We start from the raw sequence: 18750 nt of genomic DNA, 5'->3' as shown, positions 1-18750 counted from the left end.
TTTTTTTGAGATGGAGTTTCATTCTGGTAGCCCAGGCTGCAGTGCAGTGGTGTGATCTCGGCTCACTGCAACCTCCACCTCCCAGGTTCAAGTGATTCTCCTGTCTCAGCCTCCTGAGTAGCAGAGATTACAGGCACATGTTACCATGCCCAGCTGATTTTTGTATTTTTAGTAGAGACCCGGTTCCATCATATTGGTCAGGCTGGTCTCTAACTCCTGACCTCAGGTACCTCCCAAAGTACTGGGATTTCAGGCATGAGCCACCACACCCAGCTTAGCCTGAGCCAAGTCTTTGGTTAAAGTTTTTCTATGCAGTAGGATCCTTATCCATATGAATGGAATTACTCTGATTAAGTAAACAACTGTCAGAGTGAGTCTTGGTTGCTTGAATATATGCCCCCTTAACCTATGTTTATCTTGCTAAGTATGAGATTTATTTTTATTATTTATTGATTTTTGAGAGTCTCACTCTGTCACCCAGGCTGAAGTGCAGTGGTGCTACCTTGGCTCACTACAACCTCCGCCTCTCAGGTTCAGGCAATTCTCCTGCCTCAGCCTCCCGAGTAGCTGGGATTACAGGCATGTGCCACTATACGTGACTAATTTTTGTATTTTTAGTAGAGACAGGGTTTTACCATATTGGTTAGGCTGGTCTTGAACTCCTGATCTCATGATCTGTCTGCCTCAGCCTCCCAAAGTGCTGGGATTACAGGTATGACCCACTGTGCCCAGCCTATTTTTATTTTTTAAAGTAGAGCTGGAGTCTCTTCTTGCTGCCCAGGATGGGCTCAAGTGATCTTCTTGCCTCTACCTCCCAAGATGTTGGTATTACAGGCATAAGCCACCGCACCTAGCCAAGCATGACATTTCAACATAAGAAAGTTTCAGGTCGGGTGCAGTGACTCATGCCTATAATCCCAGCACTTTGGGAGGCTGAGGCAGGCAGATCACTGAGGTCAGGAGTTTAAGACCAGCCTGGCCAACATGGTGAAACCCCGTCTCTACTAAAAATACAAAAATCAGTCAGATGTGGTAGCACGCGCTTGTAATCCCAGCTGCTCAGGAGGCTGAGGCAGAGGCAGGAGAATCGCTTAAACCTGGGAGGCGGAGGTTGCAGTGAGCCAAGATTGCGCCACTGTGCTCCAGCCTAGGCGATAGAGTGAGACTCTGTCTCAAAAAAAAAAAAAAAAAAAGTTTCAGACTGGGACCTTAAGTTTTGACTAAGACTAAGGAATTTTTTACGTGCTCCAAAATACCCTATAGTGGACGGTAAGTTAGATTCTTTGTCTTTCCCTCATTACTACTTTTGTTGCAGGGGAATGAATCCATAGTTGCAAAAACTACAGTGACTGTTCCCAATGATGGCGGGCCCATCGAAGCTGTGTCCACCATTGAGACTGTACCATATTGGACCAGGAGCCAAAGGAAAACAGGTCCATTGAATTTGTGACTAAACTGGCCTGTATAAAACAACTAGTAACATTTTGGAGAGTTGGTTTCTTAGAACCCTCCTGAGGCAGGGATTAGGTGTAGTGGGTAGTTTTGGACCAGAGAACTGTTTGTGTCATACTTTACCTTTGGATTGCTAGCCCGCTTCCATAACCAGTTTTTCTTGAAATTTTTTTTTGTTTTTTTTTTTGAGACAGTCTCACTCTGTTGCCCAGGCTGGAGTGCAGTGTCATGATCTCAGCTCACTGCAATCTCTGCGTCAGCCTCTCGAATAGCTGGGATTACAGGCGTGCATCACCATGCCTGCTTAATTTTTTGTGTATTAGTAGAGACAGGGTTTCACCATGTTGACCAGGATGTTCTGGATCTCCTTACCTCATGATCTGCCCGTCTCGGCCTCTCGAAGTGCTGGGATTATAGCTGTGAGCCACCGCACTGGGCAAATTTATTTTTATTTTTTGAGGCAGAGTCTTGCTCTGTCACCAGGCTGGAGTGTAGTGGTCCAATCTTGGCTCCCTGCAACCTCCGCTGCCTGGGTCCAAAGGATTCCCTGCCTCAGCCTCCTGAGTAGCTGGGACTACAGGTGTGCACCACCTTACCTGGCTAATTTTTTGTATTTTAGTAGATACAGTGTTTCAGCATGTTGGCCAGGATGGTCTTAATCTCCTGACCTCGTCATCTACCCGCCTTGGCCTCCCAAAGTGCTGGGATTACAGGCGTGACCCACTGCGCCCAGCCCAAAACTTTTGTATTACATAGCCATTGGCATTCACTTTTGGCTATGATGACAGATTACTGTCTAACTCCCCATTAAAATTGGAACTAAAATTTAGAAGGAGCAAAATACCTAAGACACAAAGCTTAAAGTTGCTTGTTTTCTAGGTACTTTACAACCTTGGAACAGTGACTCCACCCTGAACAGCAGGCAATTAGAGCCAAGAACTGAGACAGACAATGTGGGCACGCCACAGAATAACGGAGGGATGCGCCTGCATGACTTTGTCTCTAAGACGGTAAATCTCTGATTACTCCTTTTGTTTTAGGCATATTTTGATTTTTTAATTGTGAAAGTAATACCAGGAATAAAGTTAAATACCTTAGTGTTACAAAAAGTTAAATGTCAAATCTCCTTCCTCATTCCAATTTTACTCTCCAGAAGTAACTATTGGTTACAGAGGTAAGTTTCTTTTCATTCTGTGAGTAATAGTAAATTAAAGAGAGCAACTTTTCTGAAACAATTGTTAGTACATTTTTTTTTTCTTTTAGTACAGTGGCATGATCATAGCTCACTGCAGCCTTAACCTTCCAGGTTCAAGCAATCCTCTCATCTCAGCCTCCTGAGTAGTGGGGATACAGGTGTGTGCCACCATGCCTGGCTAATTTTTAAATTTTTTGTAGAGATCAGGTCGTGCTGTGTTGCCCAGGCTGGTCTCAAACTCCTGGGCTCAAGTGATCCCTTGCCTCAACTCCCAAAGAGCTGAGATTATAGGCATGAGCTACTGTGCCTGGCCCATTGTTAGTACTTTTTAGTGACACATGTTTACATTTTTTCTTGAATATAGCACATACATTTTTTAAAAAATGTTTTGCTTTTGTACCATTTGATTTCCTTATAAAAATCCAAGCAGGCTGGTGCAGTGGCTCATGTCTGTAATCGCAGTGCTTTCAGAGGCTGAGGCAGGCAGATTGTCTGAGCTCAGGAGTTTGAGACCAGCCTGGGCAACATGATGAAACCTTGTCTCTACTAAAATGCAGAAAATTAGCCCGGCATGGTGGTGGGTGCCTATAGTCCCATCTACTTAGGAGGCTGAGGCAGGGGAATCACTTGAATCTGGGAGGCATAAGTTGCAGTGAGCGAAGATGGAGCCACTGCACTCCAGCCTGGGCGACAGAGTGAAACTCCATCTCCAAAAAAAAAGAAAAAAAAAAAATCCAAGCAAAGTAATGGAGGCTTAGAGGAGTTGATTGACATTTTTGAGCCACATGATAGTAAGTAAAAGATTTAACATCAAGGTTTTCTTTTCTTTTTTTTTGAGATGGAGTCTCGCTCTGTCACCCAGGCTGCAGTGCAGTGACTCAATCTCAGCTTACTGCAACCTCCACCTCCCAGGTTCAACTGATTTTCCTGCCTCAGCCTCCTGAGTAGCTGGGATTACAGGTGCACACCACCATGCCTGGCTAATTTTCTGCATTTTAGTAGAGACAGGGGTTCATCGTGTTGCCCAGGCTGGTTTCGAACTCCTGAGCTCAGGCAGTCTGTCTGCCTCAGCTTCCGAAAGCGCTGCGATTACAGACATGAGCCACAACGCCCGGCCCTTTTTTTTTTTTTTTTTTTTTTTTTTTTGAAAGAGAGTCTCACTCTGTTGCCTAGGCTAGAGTGCAGTGGCACAATTTTGGCCCACTGCCACCTCCGCCTCCTGGGTCAAGTGATTCTCCTGCCTCAGCCTCTCGAGTAGCTGGGATTATAGGCGCCCACCACCACACCTGGTTAATTTTTGCATTTTTAGTAGAGTTGGGGTTTCACTGTGTTGTACAGCCTGGTGTCAACCTCCTGACCTTAGGTGATCTGTGGTGATCCGCCAGCCTCAGCCTCCCAAAGTGTTGGGATTACGGATGTGAACCACTATGCCCTGCCAACATCCAGGTTTTCTGCTTCTTGTAAACAAGTTCTTTTCATTACCACACATTGCTGCCTTCCAGCTGGATGACCTTAAACAAATTACTTAACCTCTTTTTGCTTCTGTTTCCTCATCTTAAAATGAAGAACACAAAACCTATCTTATGGGATTACTGTGAGAATTACATACGTAAATACATGTAAAGGGCTTAGAAAGTTTTTTAGCAAGTACTAAGTGCTCAATAAATGTTAGTTGATTATGGTGCAGTGGCTCATGCCTGTAATCCCAGCACTTTGGGAGGCTGTAATCCAGCTATTCAGGAGGCTGAGGCAGGAGAATCGCTTGAACCTAGGAGGTGGGGGTTGCAGTGAGCCAGGGTCGTGCCACTGCACTCCAGCCAAGGTGACAGAGTGAGACTCCGTCACACACACACAAAAAGTTTAGTTGATTATGTTAATGATTTTCTAATGTATATCACTCTGTTCCTTTTGCCCTGTGTTATCCCAGGTTATTAAACCTGAGTCCTGTGTTCCATGTGGAAAGCGGATAAAATTTGGCAAACTATCTCTGAAGTGTCGAGACTGTCGTGTGGTCTCTCATCCAGAATGTCGGGAGCGCTGTCCCCTTCCCTGCATTCCTACCCTGGTAGGAACACCTGTCAAGATTGGAGAGGTATGACTTATGTGAGCCATCATTGTTTTATGTCCTCTTTATTAGCCTTTCAAAGACTTAGTGTCAGTTTTTGTTCTAAAATTAATGACCCTAAGCCGGCGGTGGCTCATGCCTGTAATCCCAGCATTTTGGGAGGCAGAGGCCGGCGGATCACAAGGTTAAGAGATCAAGATCATCCTGGCCAACATGGTGAAACTCTGTCTCTACTAAAAATACAAAAAATTAGTGGGCATGGTGGCGCATGTCTGTAATCCCAGCTATTTACGAGACTGAGGCAGGAGAATTTCTTGAACCTGGGAGGCAGAGATTGCAATGAGCCAAGATAGCACCACTGCATTCCAGCCTGGTGACAGAGCGAGAGTCTGTCTCAAAAAAGAAAAGAAAAGAAAATTAATGATCCCAAATATATTTCTTTCCACAAATAATGAATAGAATTGCAAAATATTTACTTGTAGAAGAGCCCTGTTTGGGTTTGTCTGTCCTTTCTAAACCAAACTTCTTTCCCCTCCCCCTTTTCCTTCCTCTTCCCTGCTTCTCCTTTCTTCCTCTTCCTTCCTTCTCATTCCATTTTGGAAGATTTTAGACATATTTAGAACTAGAGAGATGAGTGTAATTAACCCTTGGTTCTTACAACTTAACTTCCATGATTACTAACTAGTTTCCTCTCTCTCTTTTTTTTTGAGAGAGATAGAGTCTCACTTTATTGCCTAGGCTGGAGTGCAGTGGCACGACCTCAGCTCACTGCAACCTTTGCCCCTCTGGGCTCAAGCGATTCTCTCGCCCTAGCTTCCTGAATAGCTGGGATTACAGAAATGCACCACCACCATGCCTGGCTGATTTTTTTTGTTGTTGTAATTTTAGTAGAGATGAAGTTTCACCATGTTGGCCATGCTGGTCTTGAACTCCTGACCTCAAGTGATCCATCCACCTCAGCCTTTCAAAGTGCTGGGATTACAGGCATGAGGCACCATGCCTGGCTGTGTCCATTCTTTTTTTAATGTCTTTTTTTTTGGAGACAGTTTCCTTCTGTTGCCCAGGTTGGAGTGAAGTGTTGCAGCCTCGGCTCACTGTAGTCTCTGTCTCCTGGGCTCAAGTGATTCTTGCGCCTCAGCCTCCCAAGTGGCTGGGACTACAGGCATGAGCCACCATGCTCAACTAATTTTTTGTATTTTTAGTAGAGATGGGATTTTGCCATGTTGGCCAAGCTGCTCTCAAACTCCTGACCTCAAGTAATCTGCCTATCTCAGCCTCCCAGTGTTGGAATTACAGGTGTGCGCCACCACACCCAGCCTTTATATCTATTCTTGATTGATCAATAGTGTTGTCGCCTCCTCCTGACTGTCCAGTGAATTACTTTAAAGCAAGTATCAGCTATCATACAATTTTATCTGTGAATATTCTTGCTCTTATGTTAGACATACTCTGTAATAGGGTATCAAGATTAAGTTGCTTATTTCCAAATATTTAACCAGTTTAAACTGACTAAATCCATTAAGAAATTATTTATTGCTGAGCATGGTGGGTCATGCCTGTAATCCCAACACTTTTGGAGGCTGAGGCAGGAAAATCACTTGAGCCCAAGAGTTTGAGACCAGCCTAGACAACAACGCAAGACTCCATCTCTCCAAAGAGTAAATAAATAAGTTAGCCAGGATGAGTAGTGTGTACCTGTGGTCGCAGCTTCTCAGGAGGCTGGGTTGGACTCTTGCTTGAGCTGGGGAGGTTGAAGCTGATTATGTGCCTGCCTACTCCTCAGCAAATCAAATGTTATTTTCCCCTAATTTTACAAGTTCGTATCCATCCCTGTACATTTTTTTATTTTTTTTTACCACATGCTGTACTGTAATGTAGAACCATGAAGTTCTCCCCTATAGGTAGGTTTGTTTCATGATCAATTGTGATAAGATGTATTAAATAATTTTTTTTTTTACTGAGAATAACGAAAGTATAAAATTGTTTTTTCTCTTATGCCAGCTCTCTTCTGTTAGAAAATAAAAAATCTGTTTAGAGTAATAAATTAGTTTATATTAAAGTACCTGTAACCTCATTATTGCTTGTTTTCTGCTGCCCTTGAGTGGATGAGAAGGAGGTAGTTATAACTGGTGGTCTTACTCCTTGTTCACATAAGAGTGTGGTATATATGAAAAAGAAAAAGAAATAAAGTGTCGTATACATGATTATAAATCAGTCCTGGTGTGGAGTTAGGAAAAATAAATAAGATTCTCTGTTTTAATATAGGCTTTGGTAATAGGAATTTAAAAGTAGACATGATGTCCCAGTCTGAGAATTAGATTGGAGATGGTTCTTCGCATGTGGTCTTCATCTATTGGTCTACGTGGTGTAAATAATAATTTAAAGATCTTTTTTCCAGGGAATGCTGGCAGACTTTGTGCCCCAGACTTCTCCAATGATCCCCTCCATTGTTGTGCATTGCGTAAATGAGATTGAGCAGAGAGGTCTGACTGAGGTAAGAGTCAACTGTAGGAGATGGTGAATTTGTTATTTGTGTTAATTAGGAGGTTTTTAAATAAAATTGTCATCTTGATAACAGACAGGCCTGTATAGGATCTCTGGCTGTGACCGCACAGTAAAAGAGCTGAAAGAGAAATTCCTCAGAGTGAAAACTGTACCCCTCCTCAGCAAAGTGGATGATATCCATGCTATCTGTAGCCTTCTAAAAGACTTTCTTCGAAACCTCAAAGAACCTCTTCTGACCTTTCGCCTAAACAAAGCCTTTATGGAAGCAGCAGGTAAGAGTAGATGTAATACTTGAATATGAATTCCTCCACGGCAGTAGTTTTCTTACTGTTTTTTTTTTTTTTTTGAGACAGAGTTTCACTCTTGTTGCCCAACTGGAGTGCAATGGCCCGATCTCGGCTCACTGCAACTTCTGCCTCCCATGTTCAAGTGATTCTCCTGCCTAAGCCTCCCTAGTAGCTGGGATTACAGGCATGCACCACCATGCCTGGCTAATTTTTTGTTTTTTCAGTAGAAACGGGGTTTCACCATGTTAGCCAGGCTGGTCTTGAACTCCTGACCTCAGGCGATCTGCCTGCCTCTGCCTCCCAAAGTGCTGGGATTACAGGCTTAAGCCACGGCACCCGGACTTCTTACTCTTTTTATTAGTTCCTGCCTAGTGCAGTACCTGAAACATAGTAGGTGCTCAAGTAATTTGATGGATGGGTAACTGTGTGCATATCACCCTTGCCTGTTCTCTTCCTTTCTCATTACCTATTGCACAAAATAGCCTTCCTTTCTTTGTTCCCTCTCCAGTTAGGCTGGAGCTTTTTCAATTCTTAGAATATACCAAGCCTATTCCATAAGGAATATACCAAGTCGTCATATTTGTTGTCTCAACTTACATTAGGTACTGTATGGTTTGCTCCTTTATTTCTTTCATATTTCTCTTCATATACATTGTCCCCAGAAACACCTTTCCTGACAGCCTTGTCTAGGTTAACAGCTCCTGTTTCTTTCTAGCTTCTGGCCTGCCTTGTTTTCTTCATTTGTGTACCACTCTACCTGATAGGTATTTGCTTTTTGACTGACTCCACCAATAGAATGTAGGTTCCATAAGGCAAGGGCTTTGTTTACTTCTGCTTTATATTCCCAGCACTTAGAGCAGTACCGGCACATAGTAGGCCCTTAAATATGTTTTACGAATGAATACCTTCTTGGTAATTGTAGTAACTGCAATTGTATGCCTGTCTTCCTAGCACGTCTGCTGCCAGATGCTTTCCCTAACTGCAAAGGCTGATTTTTTAAAAGTTCTGACTTCTAATATTGAGCTGTTGGCCGGTATCCTGCTTGTTAATGAAACTAGAGTCTGATGTAGTCATGAACTAATCAGGAGTTTCAGAAGCTTACTGTATAGATGAGACTTTGTGGTCGATAACCTGGAAGCCCGCTGTCAAGGGAAAGGAGTCTAGGCCTCTTGGTGCTTTCTTTTCAATTACAGAAATCACAGATGAAGACAACAGCATAGCTGCCATGTACCAGGCTGTTGGTGAACTGCCCCAGGCCAACAGGGACACATTAGCTTTCCTCATGATTCACTTGCAGAGGTGAGTACAGCAGAAACTTGTTCTAGGAGTTAGAGAATTTTTTTCCAAGGGGAAGATAGCGTGGGTTGAGTGTTTGGGGGAGTACAAGGGGTGAATTGTTTTCTTACACAATTTATATTTTGGTCTGCATTTAAGCAAGGAGCAAGACATCTAATTTAATATTCTTTTGCTTAGCGTGGCACAGAGTCCACATACTAAAATGGATGTTGCCAATCTGGCTAAAGTCTTTGGCCCTACAATAGTGGCCCATGCTGTGCCCAATCCAGACCCAGTGACAATGTTACAGGACATCAAGCGTCAACCCAAGGTAGGCAGGTGCGTGTGTGTGTGTCACATGCACACATATGTGGGAACTTGTATAATGTGATAACATGAGAAAAAGTTGAGAAGCCCTGAGCTTTGGAAGTTTGCTAACAGATTTGCTGGCTTTTAGGTGGTCGAGCGTCTGCTTTCCTTGCCCCTAGAGTATTGGAGTCAGTTCATGATGGTGGAACAAGAGAACATTGACCCCCTACATGTCATTGAAAACTCAAACGCCTTTTCAACGCCACAGACACCAGATATTAAAGGTAAGGACCAAGCTGTGCTTCTTCAGGGACTTGACGCCCCCTTGAGTTTTAGTCCTGCCTTTTCTAGAGCTGTTTGAAAATTCTAACATTAAAGGAAAATTTGTATAATTCTACCATCCTAATTTTTTTTCACTTTTCCATGTTCTCCTTTCTTTACCCATATGGATATATGTTCTTTAAATATAGATATAATAGGCTGGGCATGGTAGCTCACACCTACAATCCCAGCACTTTGGGAGGCCGAGGCGGGCAGATCACGAGGTCAGGGGGTTGAGACCAGCCTGGCCAACATGGTGAAACCCCGTCTCTACTAAAAATACAAAAATTAGCTGGGTATGGTGGTTTGTGCCTGTAATCCCAGCTACTCGGGGGGCTGAGGCAGGAGAATTGCTTGAACTCGGGAGGTAGAGATTTCAGTGAGCCGAGATTGTACCACTGTACTCCAGTCTGGTGACAGGGCGAGACCCCATCTCAAAAAAAAAAAAAGATATAATAATAGTTTAAATATAATTCAGTCTTATTTAACTTAGCAGACTGTGAGAACTTTTTCTCATATATAATCTTACCATTTTTAAGATTTACCTAAATGTTCTAGTTGGTATTCACATTATTTTTCAATTTTTCATAATTGAAAGTAATTGGCTATAGCCGATACTATATGTATATATCTTTTTTTCCCTTAATGATAAATTCCCAAGAATGGGAATCACTGAATTAAATGGATTGAACATTTTTATGTATCTTGATGTATTTTATCAACTTGATTTCTTAAATTTCTTATAGGCTTTTTCCAATTTATATTGCTAACCAACAATTTTATATGAATAGGCTGGTCTCATTCCAGTCTTACTGGCATTGGAGACCCATTCTTTCATTATTGCAAGTTCCTTCTAAGGGAGCATATTGCTTCTTCTGCTGGTATAGCTAAAAGTCAGATGTTTAGATGTTAGATTTGTGAAGTTTGGAGTTAGAGAATGACATAAATTAAAAAGTGTCAGCTATTCACTGAGTTCAAAAAATGCACTACTGTGTTACAAAATGATCTCTGGGACTTTGCTAGGTGTCTAGCCTTAGCTCTTAAGTGCTTCAGTGGATAATCAGCTTAAAACTAGCCATCTAAAAAGATGCCTTCTTTTCTCCCACCTCTCTTAAAAATATATCTGAACTTTGATTCAAGTGAGTTTACTGGGACCTGTGACTACTCCTGAACATCAGCTTCTCAAGACTCCTTCATCTAGTTCCCTGTCACAGAGAGTTCGTTCCACCCTCACCAAGAACACTCCCAGGTATGCAGAATTGGCCTTCTTAGGAAATAAACAACTGCTCTCTTAGACTTATTACATTGAAGCTTATTGAAAGAAAAATTGAATTAGATTTTAGCTAGGAACTAGACTTTAAAAGGGAACATGGAACTATAAGGATTCTTTCTTTCAAAAGGTTCTAAAAGTTTTTACTGTTTCCCCTCTCTCATTGTAGGTGACTAAGAGTACCTTGCAAAATAGTTGTCTAGGGTTTCTTACTTTTACTGGGTTACATCAAGTAATATTATAGTTGTTCATTCAGCCGTTTTTTACAGACTACTTTTCCAGTTCATTCTCCTTTTATTGTAGATTTGGGAGCAAAAGCAAGTCTGCCACCAACCTAGGACGACAAGGCAACTTTTTTGCCTCTCCAATGCTCAAGTGAAGTCACATCTGCCTATTACTCCCCTGCATTGACCAACTATAAGAAAGGACACACCTGTACTCTCTGCTCTACAGCCTCCTGTACTCATTAATACTTTTAGCATTCTCCAGGCTTTTAATCAAGTTTAATTGTGCATGAGGGCTTTATTCAAACTCGATGTATCTCCCCTTCCTTCTCAAGTCACATAATATCAGTATCTTGTGCTGGTCATTGTTGGGAGCTTTTAGATGAGAGATCTTTCCAGGGGTAGAAGGGTTAGTATGGAATTGGCTGTGATTCTTTTTGGGGAAGGGGGTTATTATGCCTTTGGCTTAAAGCCAAATGCTGCTCATGGAATGAATGATCTTTCTCTAGTTTTAGAACTAATTTCCATGAGACAACAACAGAAATCCTACCTATCTGATAAGATTGGCTTGTCTCAGGGTGGGAAGTGGGAGGGTGGGGCAAAGAAAGGATTAGACCAGAGGATTTAGGATGCCTCCTTCTAAGAACCGGAATTTTTCATTCCCCATTATGAACTGAGCTATAACATGGAGCTTTGATAAAAATGGGCTACACTGAAGGCAGAACTAGTGATGGGAGTATGCATAGCTTTAATTTGGATGATTAGTTCTTAATAGTGTTGAGTGGCACAACCTTGTAAATGAGAAAGTACAACTTGTATTTATCGCAAATGTGCTGCTGGCTGAACTTTGGGTTCATTTGGGGTCAAAGCCAGTTTTTCTTTTAAAATTGAATTCATTCTGATGCTTGACCCCTATGCCCCCAACCTTGTTCAGTGGAGCCCAACTTCTAGTCATTTTTTGGTATCCCAACTAACAATAAAGAGTAGGCTATAAGAGAAGATGGTCAATATTTTATGTGATAAGAAAAGCCACAGTCATTTTTTCTTTGCACTTTGGATGCTGAAATTTTCCCATGGAACACAGCCACATCTAGATAGATGTGAGCTTTTTTTTTCTGTTAAAATTATTCTTAATGTCTGTAAAAACGATTTCCTTCTATAGAATGTTTGACTTCATATTGACACTTGTCTGTAAAACATCTATTTGGCATAATATTTGAAAAAAGTAAATAGCTCTTGAAAAATGAACCTGAGGCTGGTTTTCTTGTCTTGGAATGTAACTTTCAATGCCTTTTAGAAAATCATTTCTGGGGCCAGGCGCAGTGGTTCACACCTGTAATCCCAGCACTTTGGAAGACTGAGGCAGGCAGATAACCTGAGGTTGAGAGTTAGAGCCAGCCTGACCAACATTCTGAAACTCAGGCTCTACTAAAAATACAAAATTAGCCAGGCATGGTGGTGCATGCCTATAATCCCAGCTACTCGGAAAGCTGAGGCAGGAGAATCGCTTGAACCCTGGAAGCAGAGGTTGTGGTGAGCAGAGATCGTGCCATTGCACTCCAACCTGGGGAACAACAGCAAAACTCTGTCTCAAAAAAAAAAAAAAAAAAAGAAAGAAAAGAAAATCATTTCTGCGGCTGGGCGTGATGGCTTATGTCTGTAATCGCAGCACTTTGGGAGGCTGAGATTGGTGGATCACCCAGGAGTTTGAGACCAGTGTGGGCAATATGGTAAAACCCTGTCCCTAAAAAAAAACATGCAAGAATTAGCCAGATGTGGTGGCGCATGTCTGTGGTCTCAGCCACTCGAGAGGCTGATATGAGAAAATTGAGCCAGGGAGGCGGAGGTTGCAGTGAGCCAAGATTGTGCCACTGTACTCCAGCCTCAGTGACAGAGTGTGAGACCCTGTCTCAAAAAAATTAGAAAAATTATTTCCTTCAAAGCGTCCTGACTCTGTTGTTCATCTCCATTTCCTACTCTCTGGACCCACCCCAGCCTTACCACCACCAGGAGTTTGTTTCCATTTCTCATTCAGTCTTTGTCCAAATGAGTTGTAGAGTTGTCCTATGCCTGTTGTCATTATCTTTATATTATTAACAGTCATGAGTTGCATAATGACTGGGATACATTCTGAGAGATCATTAGATGATTTCATTGTTGTGTGAACCTGAGTGCACTTAGACAAACCTGGGTGGTGGGGCCTACTACACACCTAGGCTATATGGTATAGCCCATTGCTCCTAGGCCACAAACCTGTACAGCATGTGACTGTTCTGAACACTGTAGGTGGTTGTAACACATGGTAGGTATTTATGTATCTAAACAGAAAGGGGTCAGTAAAACTGTGGTTATTACAATTTGATGTGACCACTATTGTATATGGTGGGATCCATTGTCGACCAAAACGTTATGTACTATGTGACTATACTTAAAAAATGAAACAACAGCTTTTTAAATAAGTCTTTAGGGACCAGAATGGTGCAGATTTAAAAAAAAAAATTGCCTCTGGCTGGCCGACTGCCTAGAACATCCTTCACTGCTGGAAGTGACTCTGGCGTGAGCTGGGATGATTAACTGAGGGCACCTGCACTTGGAACTCTGAAGCTGGTGAACAGAGTGTATCTGAGATTGAACGTAAACAGTTGCAGGCTTAATATGTAACTGTGGAGAGAGGAGGCAACCTACTGGCTTTTTTCCCAGGAGGGGGCAGCTCTCACAGCAGGGCCCATCTGCCTCAGCAAATTGACAGAGGATGGGTCCCATACCCCCTTTCACACACACCTGCTAGGCTTTATTTTTTATTTATTTATTTTTTTTGGGACGGAGTTTCGCTCTTGTTACCCAGGCTGGAGTGCAATGGCGCGATCTCGGCTCACCGCAACCTCCGTCTCCTGGGTCCAGGCAATTCTCCTGCCTCAGCCTCCTGAGTACCTGGGATTACAGGCACGCACCACCATGCCCAGCTAATGTTTTGTATTTTTAGTAGAGACGGGGTTTCACCATGTTGACCAGGATGGTCTCGATCTCTTGACCTCGTGATCCACCCGCCTCGGCCTCCCAAAGTGCTGGGATTACAGGCTTGAGCCACCGCGCCCGGCGGCTTTATTTTTTTTTGAGATGGAGTCTTGCTCTGTCGCCCAGGCTGGAGTGTGGTGGTGCGATCTCAGCTCACTGCAACCTCTGCCTCCGGGGTTCAAGTGATTCTCCTGCCTCAGCCACCTGAGTAGCTGGGAGTACAGGCGTGTGCCACCACACCCGGCTAATTTTGGTATTTTTAGTACAGACGGTTTCACCATGTTGGTCAGGCAGGTCTCGAACTCCTGACCTTGTGATCCACCCGTCTCGGCCTCCCAAAGTGCTGGGATTACAGGCATGAGCCACCGCACCTGGCCAGCTTTATTTTTTAAAACTCTGCCCTAGATGCTACCTCTTTTCTTATGTCTTTGCAATCCTAGCGTTGGCCTGGTTCCATATTTGCTGTTCTGTAGTATCTCCCCAAGGTACATTTTAAGTCACTAATGTAGAGGAAGTAAATGGATTGTGTAACATTAGTGAAGGCAAGGCTACCCTATGCAGGAACCAATGGTCCATTAATGGAAAAGGAAATGGTCCTGTGTGTCAAATGTTGGCAACCATTTGCTCAGTTTTTGGGCTAGGCCAAGAGACCTTAGTCATGAAAATAATTCTGATAATAGCAAAGGGAAATATATACCCACCTTCAACTTCTTCAACAGTACTTCCTGTGGAACAGCCTGATTTTCCAGAGCTTAATTAATTAAATTATACCTCCTCAATGTGAGGGCCGTGGAAGGGAGTCCAGTGCTTTGAAGGGACTATCACCCCATCTCTTACTCCTAACCCTTTCTGATGTTCCTTTCCTTTAATGCAGTTTAATTTTACTATTGTACTTGCTAATGAACAATCTTTAAATTGTGACGTTTACCTCCATTCTCCCTGGTCTATGTAAGACTCCCGAGTTTGATGTTTATCTAACTGGGCAAGCATTACATGGTTGCATTCACCCACAACAATTTGAATTTATTATTGGGTGTTTAACAACTTATCCTTCTTTAAGAAGGTGAATTCACTGCTTGCAGAGATAGGAGAAGGCATGTGAGTTTGGGTTAGAGGATGTTTAGGGTGTACAATTTATTTACCAGGGGAAATAGTACTCAATTTTGGCTGTGAACTGAACCGGTGGCATTGAAAGTGGTCTTGTGTTCTTTTTATTTTATTATTTATTTTATGCCTCCCAAGTAGCTGGGACAGCAGGCATGCCCCACCATGCCCAGCTAATTTTTAGTTTTTTATGGGGATGAGGTCTCACTGTTGTTGCCCAGGTTGGTCTCAAACTCCTGGACTCAAGTGATCCTCCTGCTGCAGCCTCCCAACAAAGTGCTGGGATGACAGGCATGAACCGCTGTACCCAGCCAGTTCTTGCAGGCTTAAATTATTAGGCAGCACAAAATGACAAGGAGGGGTGAGTGAGTACAGGGACCAAAGATATCAGGCTTGCTGTTTTTGTTTTGTGATGGTAGGGTCTACCTGTGCACACCTACCTAGCTTCAGATAGATTGATATGGTTTGTGTCCCCACTCAAATCTCATCTTGAATTGTAGTTCCCACAATCCCCAAGTGTTGTGGGTGGGACCCAGTGGGAGCTAATTGAATCATGGGGGTGGTTACCCTCATGATGTTCTCGTGGTAGTGAGTTGTCACGAGATCTGATGGTTTTATAAGGAGCTTTCCCCGCTTTTGCTCTGCACTTCTTGCTGCTACCAAGTGAAGGAGGATATGTTTGCTTCCCCTTCTGCCATGATTTTAAGTTTCCTGAGGCCCCCCAAACCCTGCCAGACTGTGAGTCAATTAAACCTCTTTCCTTTATAAATTACCCAGTCCTTTGTATATCTTTATTAGTAGTGTGAAAACAGAATAACACATAGAAACATACATACACACACATAATACAATGCACGTGGTAAGTGATTTCTTATTGGAAAAGCATTTAGACTCCCCACTGCTATGCCTGGCATGCCAAGTGTTTCTCTCAATCATGTATCACCTTTTCTTAGGCTCTCAGCATGGGCAGGGAAAGAGCTGGTGTGGATACCTAGATGTGAAAAGTGAGGGTGTCGCAGCTCACACAGTAGGTTCTTGATCAATGTGCTCTGATAAGTCCGCGTGATAACTCAGGTTTCAGCCACTGATGCAAAAAGCTTTCAAGCATGCAGAGTTGGGGCACGTTAGCCATTGTGCTTTTAGTGTAAACAGGGTTTGGAGAATGGCCACTTAACCTAAGAACTTGGTAATTTTTTTATATGTTCCTGTAGATGGTGTATTTTGTAAATAAGCGAAGGCCTCAGGCCAGGAGGTCCCTAACTTGGGTAATTTATTATACATTGGTTCTCAGAGCTGTGTTTGTTGATCGTTTGTGTTCACAAAGTCAGGTAGAAGACAGCTTGACGTCACCAGGAATAACCTTGTAGCATGTGGGAGCTTTGTCCTCTGCAATTGCGTGGGATGGGGAAGGAGGCTACTTTTCAGGGACTCCTAGTTGGAAGCAGGAATTTTTCCTTTTGTCTACCTTTCTCCCTCTATAACTCTTGCCAGGCCTCATTAAGCTGCATTGTTTTTTATGCAGCATTACTCTCATGTCTTACACAGTTGGATACCATCTGTGTGCTAGGCTCAGACACACGTAAATGGGTATTTAGACTTATAATAAAGCACCAGTCAAATCTTCTCTGGTCATCACTGAAGATGGAATTAAGAACTGATTCCTCATAAAGTCTCTAGGGAATTTAACATGGTAATTTACCAGATACAGAGTGCTTTCATTTATTATCTTACTTGATCTCACTTCACCCATGTGAGGTGGGGCAGGACAGGTGATATTCTCCCAGTTGACAAATTCGGAGAGGTGATTTGGCACAAACTCGCACCAACTAATGTGTAGGTTACCTGTGGTTAGAATCTGGGAGTTACAGCTTAGTCTGAAGGTCAGCCCTGGCGCTTGCTATTTCAGACTTCTTCAGCATTTATGGGCCTGTTAGTGTATTATTAGGTACATAAGTACTAGTAAATACCCCTTGCTTGGAGCCAGTGTTATTCACAATCTATGCAAGGAAAGATCTTGTTCTGCAAAGTGAGCAACTATAAAATGAGCAGCGCTGTAGAAAGAGATGATCGTTTACATTGCAGGAGTTCTCCCTATTATCCTAAGAACTTTCTAAGTCACACCCAACCTAGAGCCACAGATTGCACTGAGGACTGTATGTATGTGGATGTAGTGTCCATTCTCATTATGCATTCTCAGCAGATGACCCAGAAAGAGCAGCAAGGCCTAGACTGCTGGAGAAGGCACGTGGGGCAGAATTTCCTAATGGTTGCCTGGGAGAATGGAAGACCTGGGCTTGGTGATCTAGAGCTGTTTTCTGTGTGGAAAGAGCAAGAAGAGCTGTGTAAGCACTTGAGGTTGCTCCTGGTGGCAGTCTGTTTTCAGGCCACCCCTGTGTGTCCTGTGTGCTCTGAAGCTCAAAGCCAAGGACAGGCAAGTCTCAGAGCCAAAACCATCAGCCTGCTTCCAGAAACGTGTCAGTGGATTAACATACCGGCTTTCCCCCTGAGTGGCATTAGCTCTCACCCTGTCTCATGCTCACCATCTGGCTTTGAGTGAGAAGTCTTTGAGTGATCTCTCTTCACAGCCTGCTCTGTGCCAGAGCTTTCCAAGGGCTGTGCAGTGTTCTCCTTCATCAACCCTAGGGCCCAGGGCTCTCCAAGAAGGAGTGGTCAGTCTGCTGTGTCTACACGTAAGCATACCTGGGATCTGAAGACTACTTTAGACCTCAGAGGGAAAAAACCAGCTCAAATGAGAATGACTCTCTATGGTTAGGTGGATCTGTTGTTAGGTTAGTTTTTAAAATAGAGTTGCTCCCACCACAGAGAAAGCTCTTTTTGCCTGTGAGATGATAGTTTGTCCAGATTTTAGTAGAGACAGAGATTCAAAGGGGCTGGGATTTTTCTTTCTCATTAGAAAGCAAAACCTGGGGGTGGACAGGTGCTTGAAGAAACCACCTCCCTTCCTCCCAGGGAGCTGGCTGGCTGCTCTCTCCTCCTAGGTTAACATACATTGAATGGGGCTAAACGCCTGGTGCTTCTGGACAGAGTCCAGCCCCTCAGCAGAGCAGCCACGCTGTGGAGATACAGCTGCCGGCATTAAAGGGCTAAGCCCTTTCCAGCTGCTTTGCTTTAACGGGAATCGCCTGCAGTCGGCAGCTTAACGGAGCTGTCTTAGCCCGATTAGGAAGAAATGACTAATCTCTGCATCTTCTCATGACACTGCTCTGGAGGCTCCCGGGAAAATAACCCAGTGGGGTGGGAAGTGGTTGGATAAATGGTGTTGAAGTGCTAGGCTATATCTCCTTAAAACTGTGGTCTCAGCTTGGTGTGGTTTCTGTTTGTTTGCCTCTGTGAAAAAAGAGGGCTTCTCTTTAGTGGACTTCCTGGCACTGAGGGAGAGGAGACATTCACGGCGAGGGGTGGCATGGGTACTTAAAAGCTGGTACAGCAACAGATGTGCAGAGTTGAGAGCATATGAGGGCAATGTATCCATCCCCCTGGGAGGGAGAAGACACCTAAGATGGTCCCCACTTTAGCCCTCCATTCCTCTTTTCATTAAAACCCGATGTAAAGAGCTAAGATTTAGGCTGGGTGCGGTGGCTCATGCCTGTAATCCCGGCACTTTGGGAGGCCGAGGCGGGTGGATCCTTTGAAGTCGAGAGTTCGAGATCAGACTGACCAATATGGAGAAACCCTGTCTTTACTAAAAATACAAAAAATTAGCCAGG

At 43.4% G+C, this 18750-nt stretch overlaps 1 protein-coding gene across 9 annotated transcripts in view; it reads left to right on the top strand.

The window, feature by feature from the left end:
* Positions 1-12151, top strand: part of RACGAP1 (Rac GTPase activating protein 1) — a 34824-nt gene extending 22673 nt beyond the window's left edge. For all 9 annotated transcript variants that reach the window (XM_017545811.2, XM_017545810.2, XM_017545806.2 and 6 more), the window contains 10 exons: positions 1316-1433; positions 2332-2462; positions 4575-4739; positions 7111-7206; positions 7291-7489; positions 8698-8803; positions 8978-9110; positions 9237-9372; positions 10550-10658; positions 10983-12151. In XM_017545811.2, coding sequence (XP_017401300.1) covers positions 1316-1433; positions 2332-2462; positions 4575-4739; positions 7111-7206; positions 7291-7489; positions 8698-8803; positions 8978-9110; positions 9237-9372; positions 10550-10658; positions 10983-11058 — 1269 coding nt within the window. In that variant the 3' untranslated portion in view covers positions 11059-12151. The remainder of the gene's footprint in view (positions 1-1315; positions 1434-2331; positions 2463-4574; positions 4740-7110; positions 7207-7290; positions 7490-8697; positions 8804-8977; positions 9111-9236; positions 9373-10549; positions 10659-10982) is intronic.
* The last annotated feature ends 6599 nt before the right edge of the window (positions 12152-18750 follow it).

Source organism: Cebus imitator, unplaced genomic scaffold (genome assembly GCF_001604975.1).
Source record: "Cebus imitator isolate Cc_AM_T3 unplaced genomic scaffold, Cebus_imitator-1.0 Scaffold181, whole genome shotgun sequence".
NCBI classification, from domain to species: domain Eukaryota; kingdom Metazoa; phylum Chordata; class Mammalia; order Primates; family Cebidae; genus Cebus; species Cebus imitator.
This window is presented reverse-complemented; position numbering and strand designations above follow the sequence as displayed.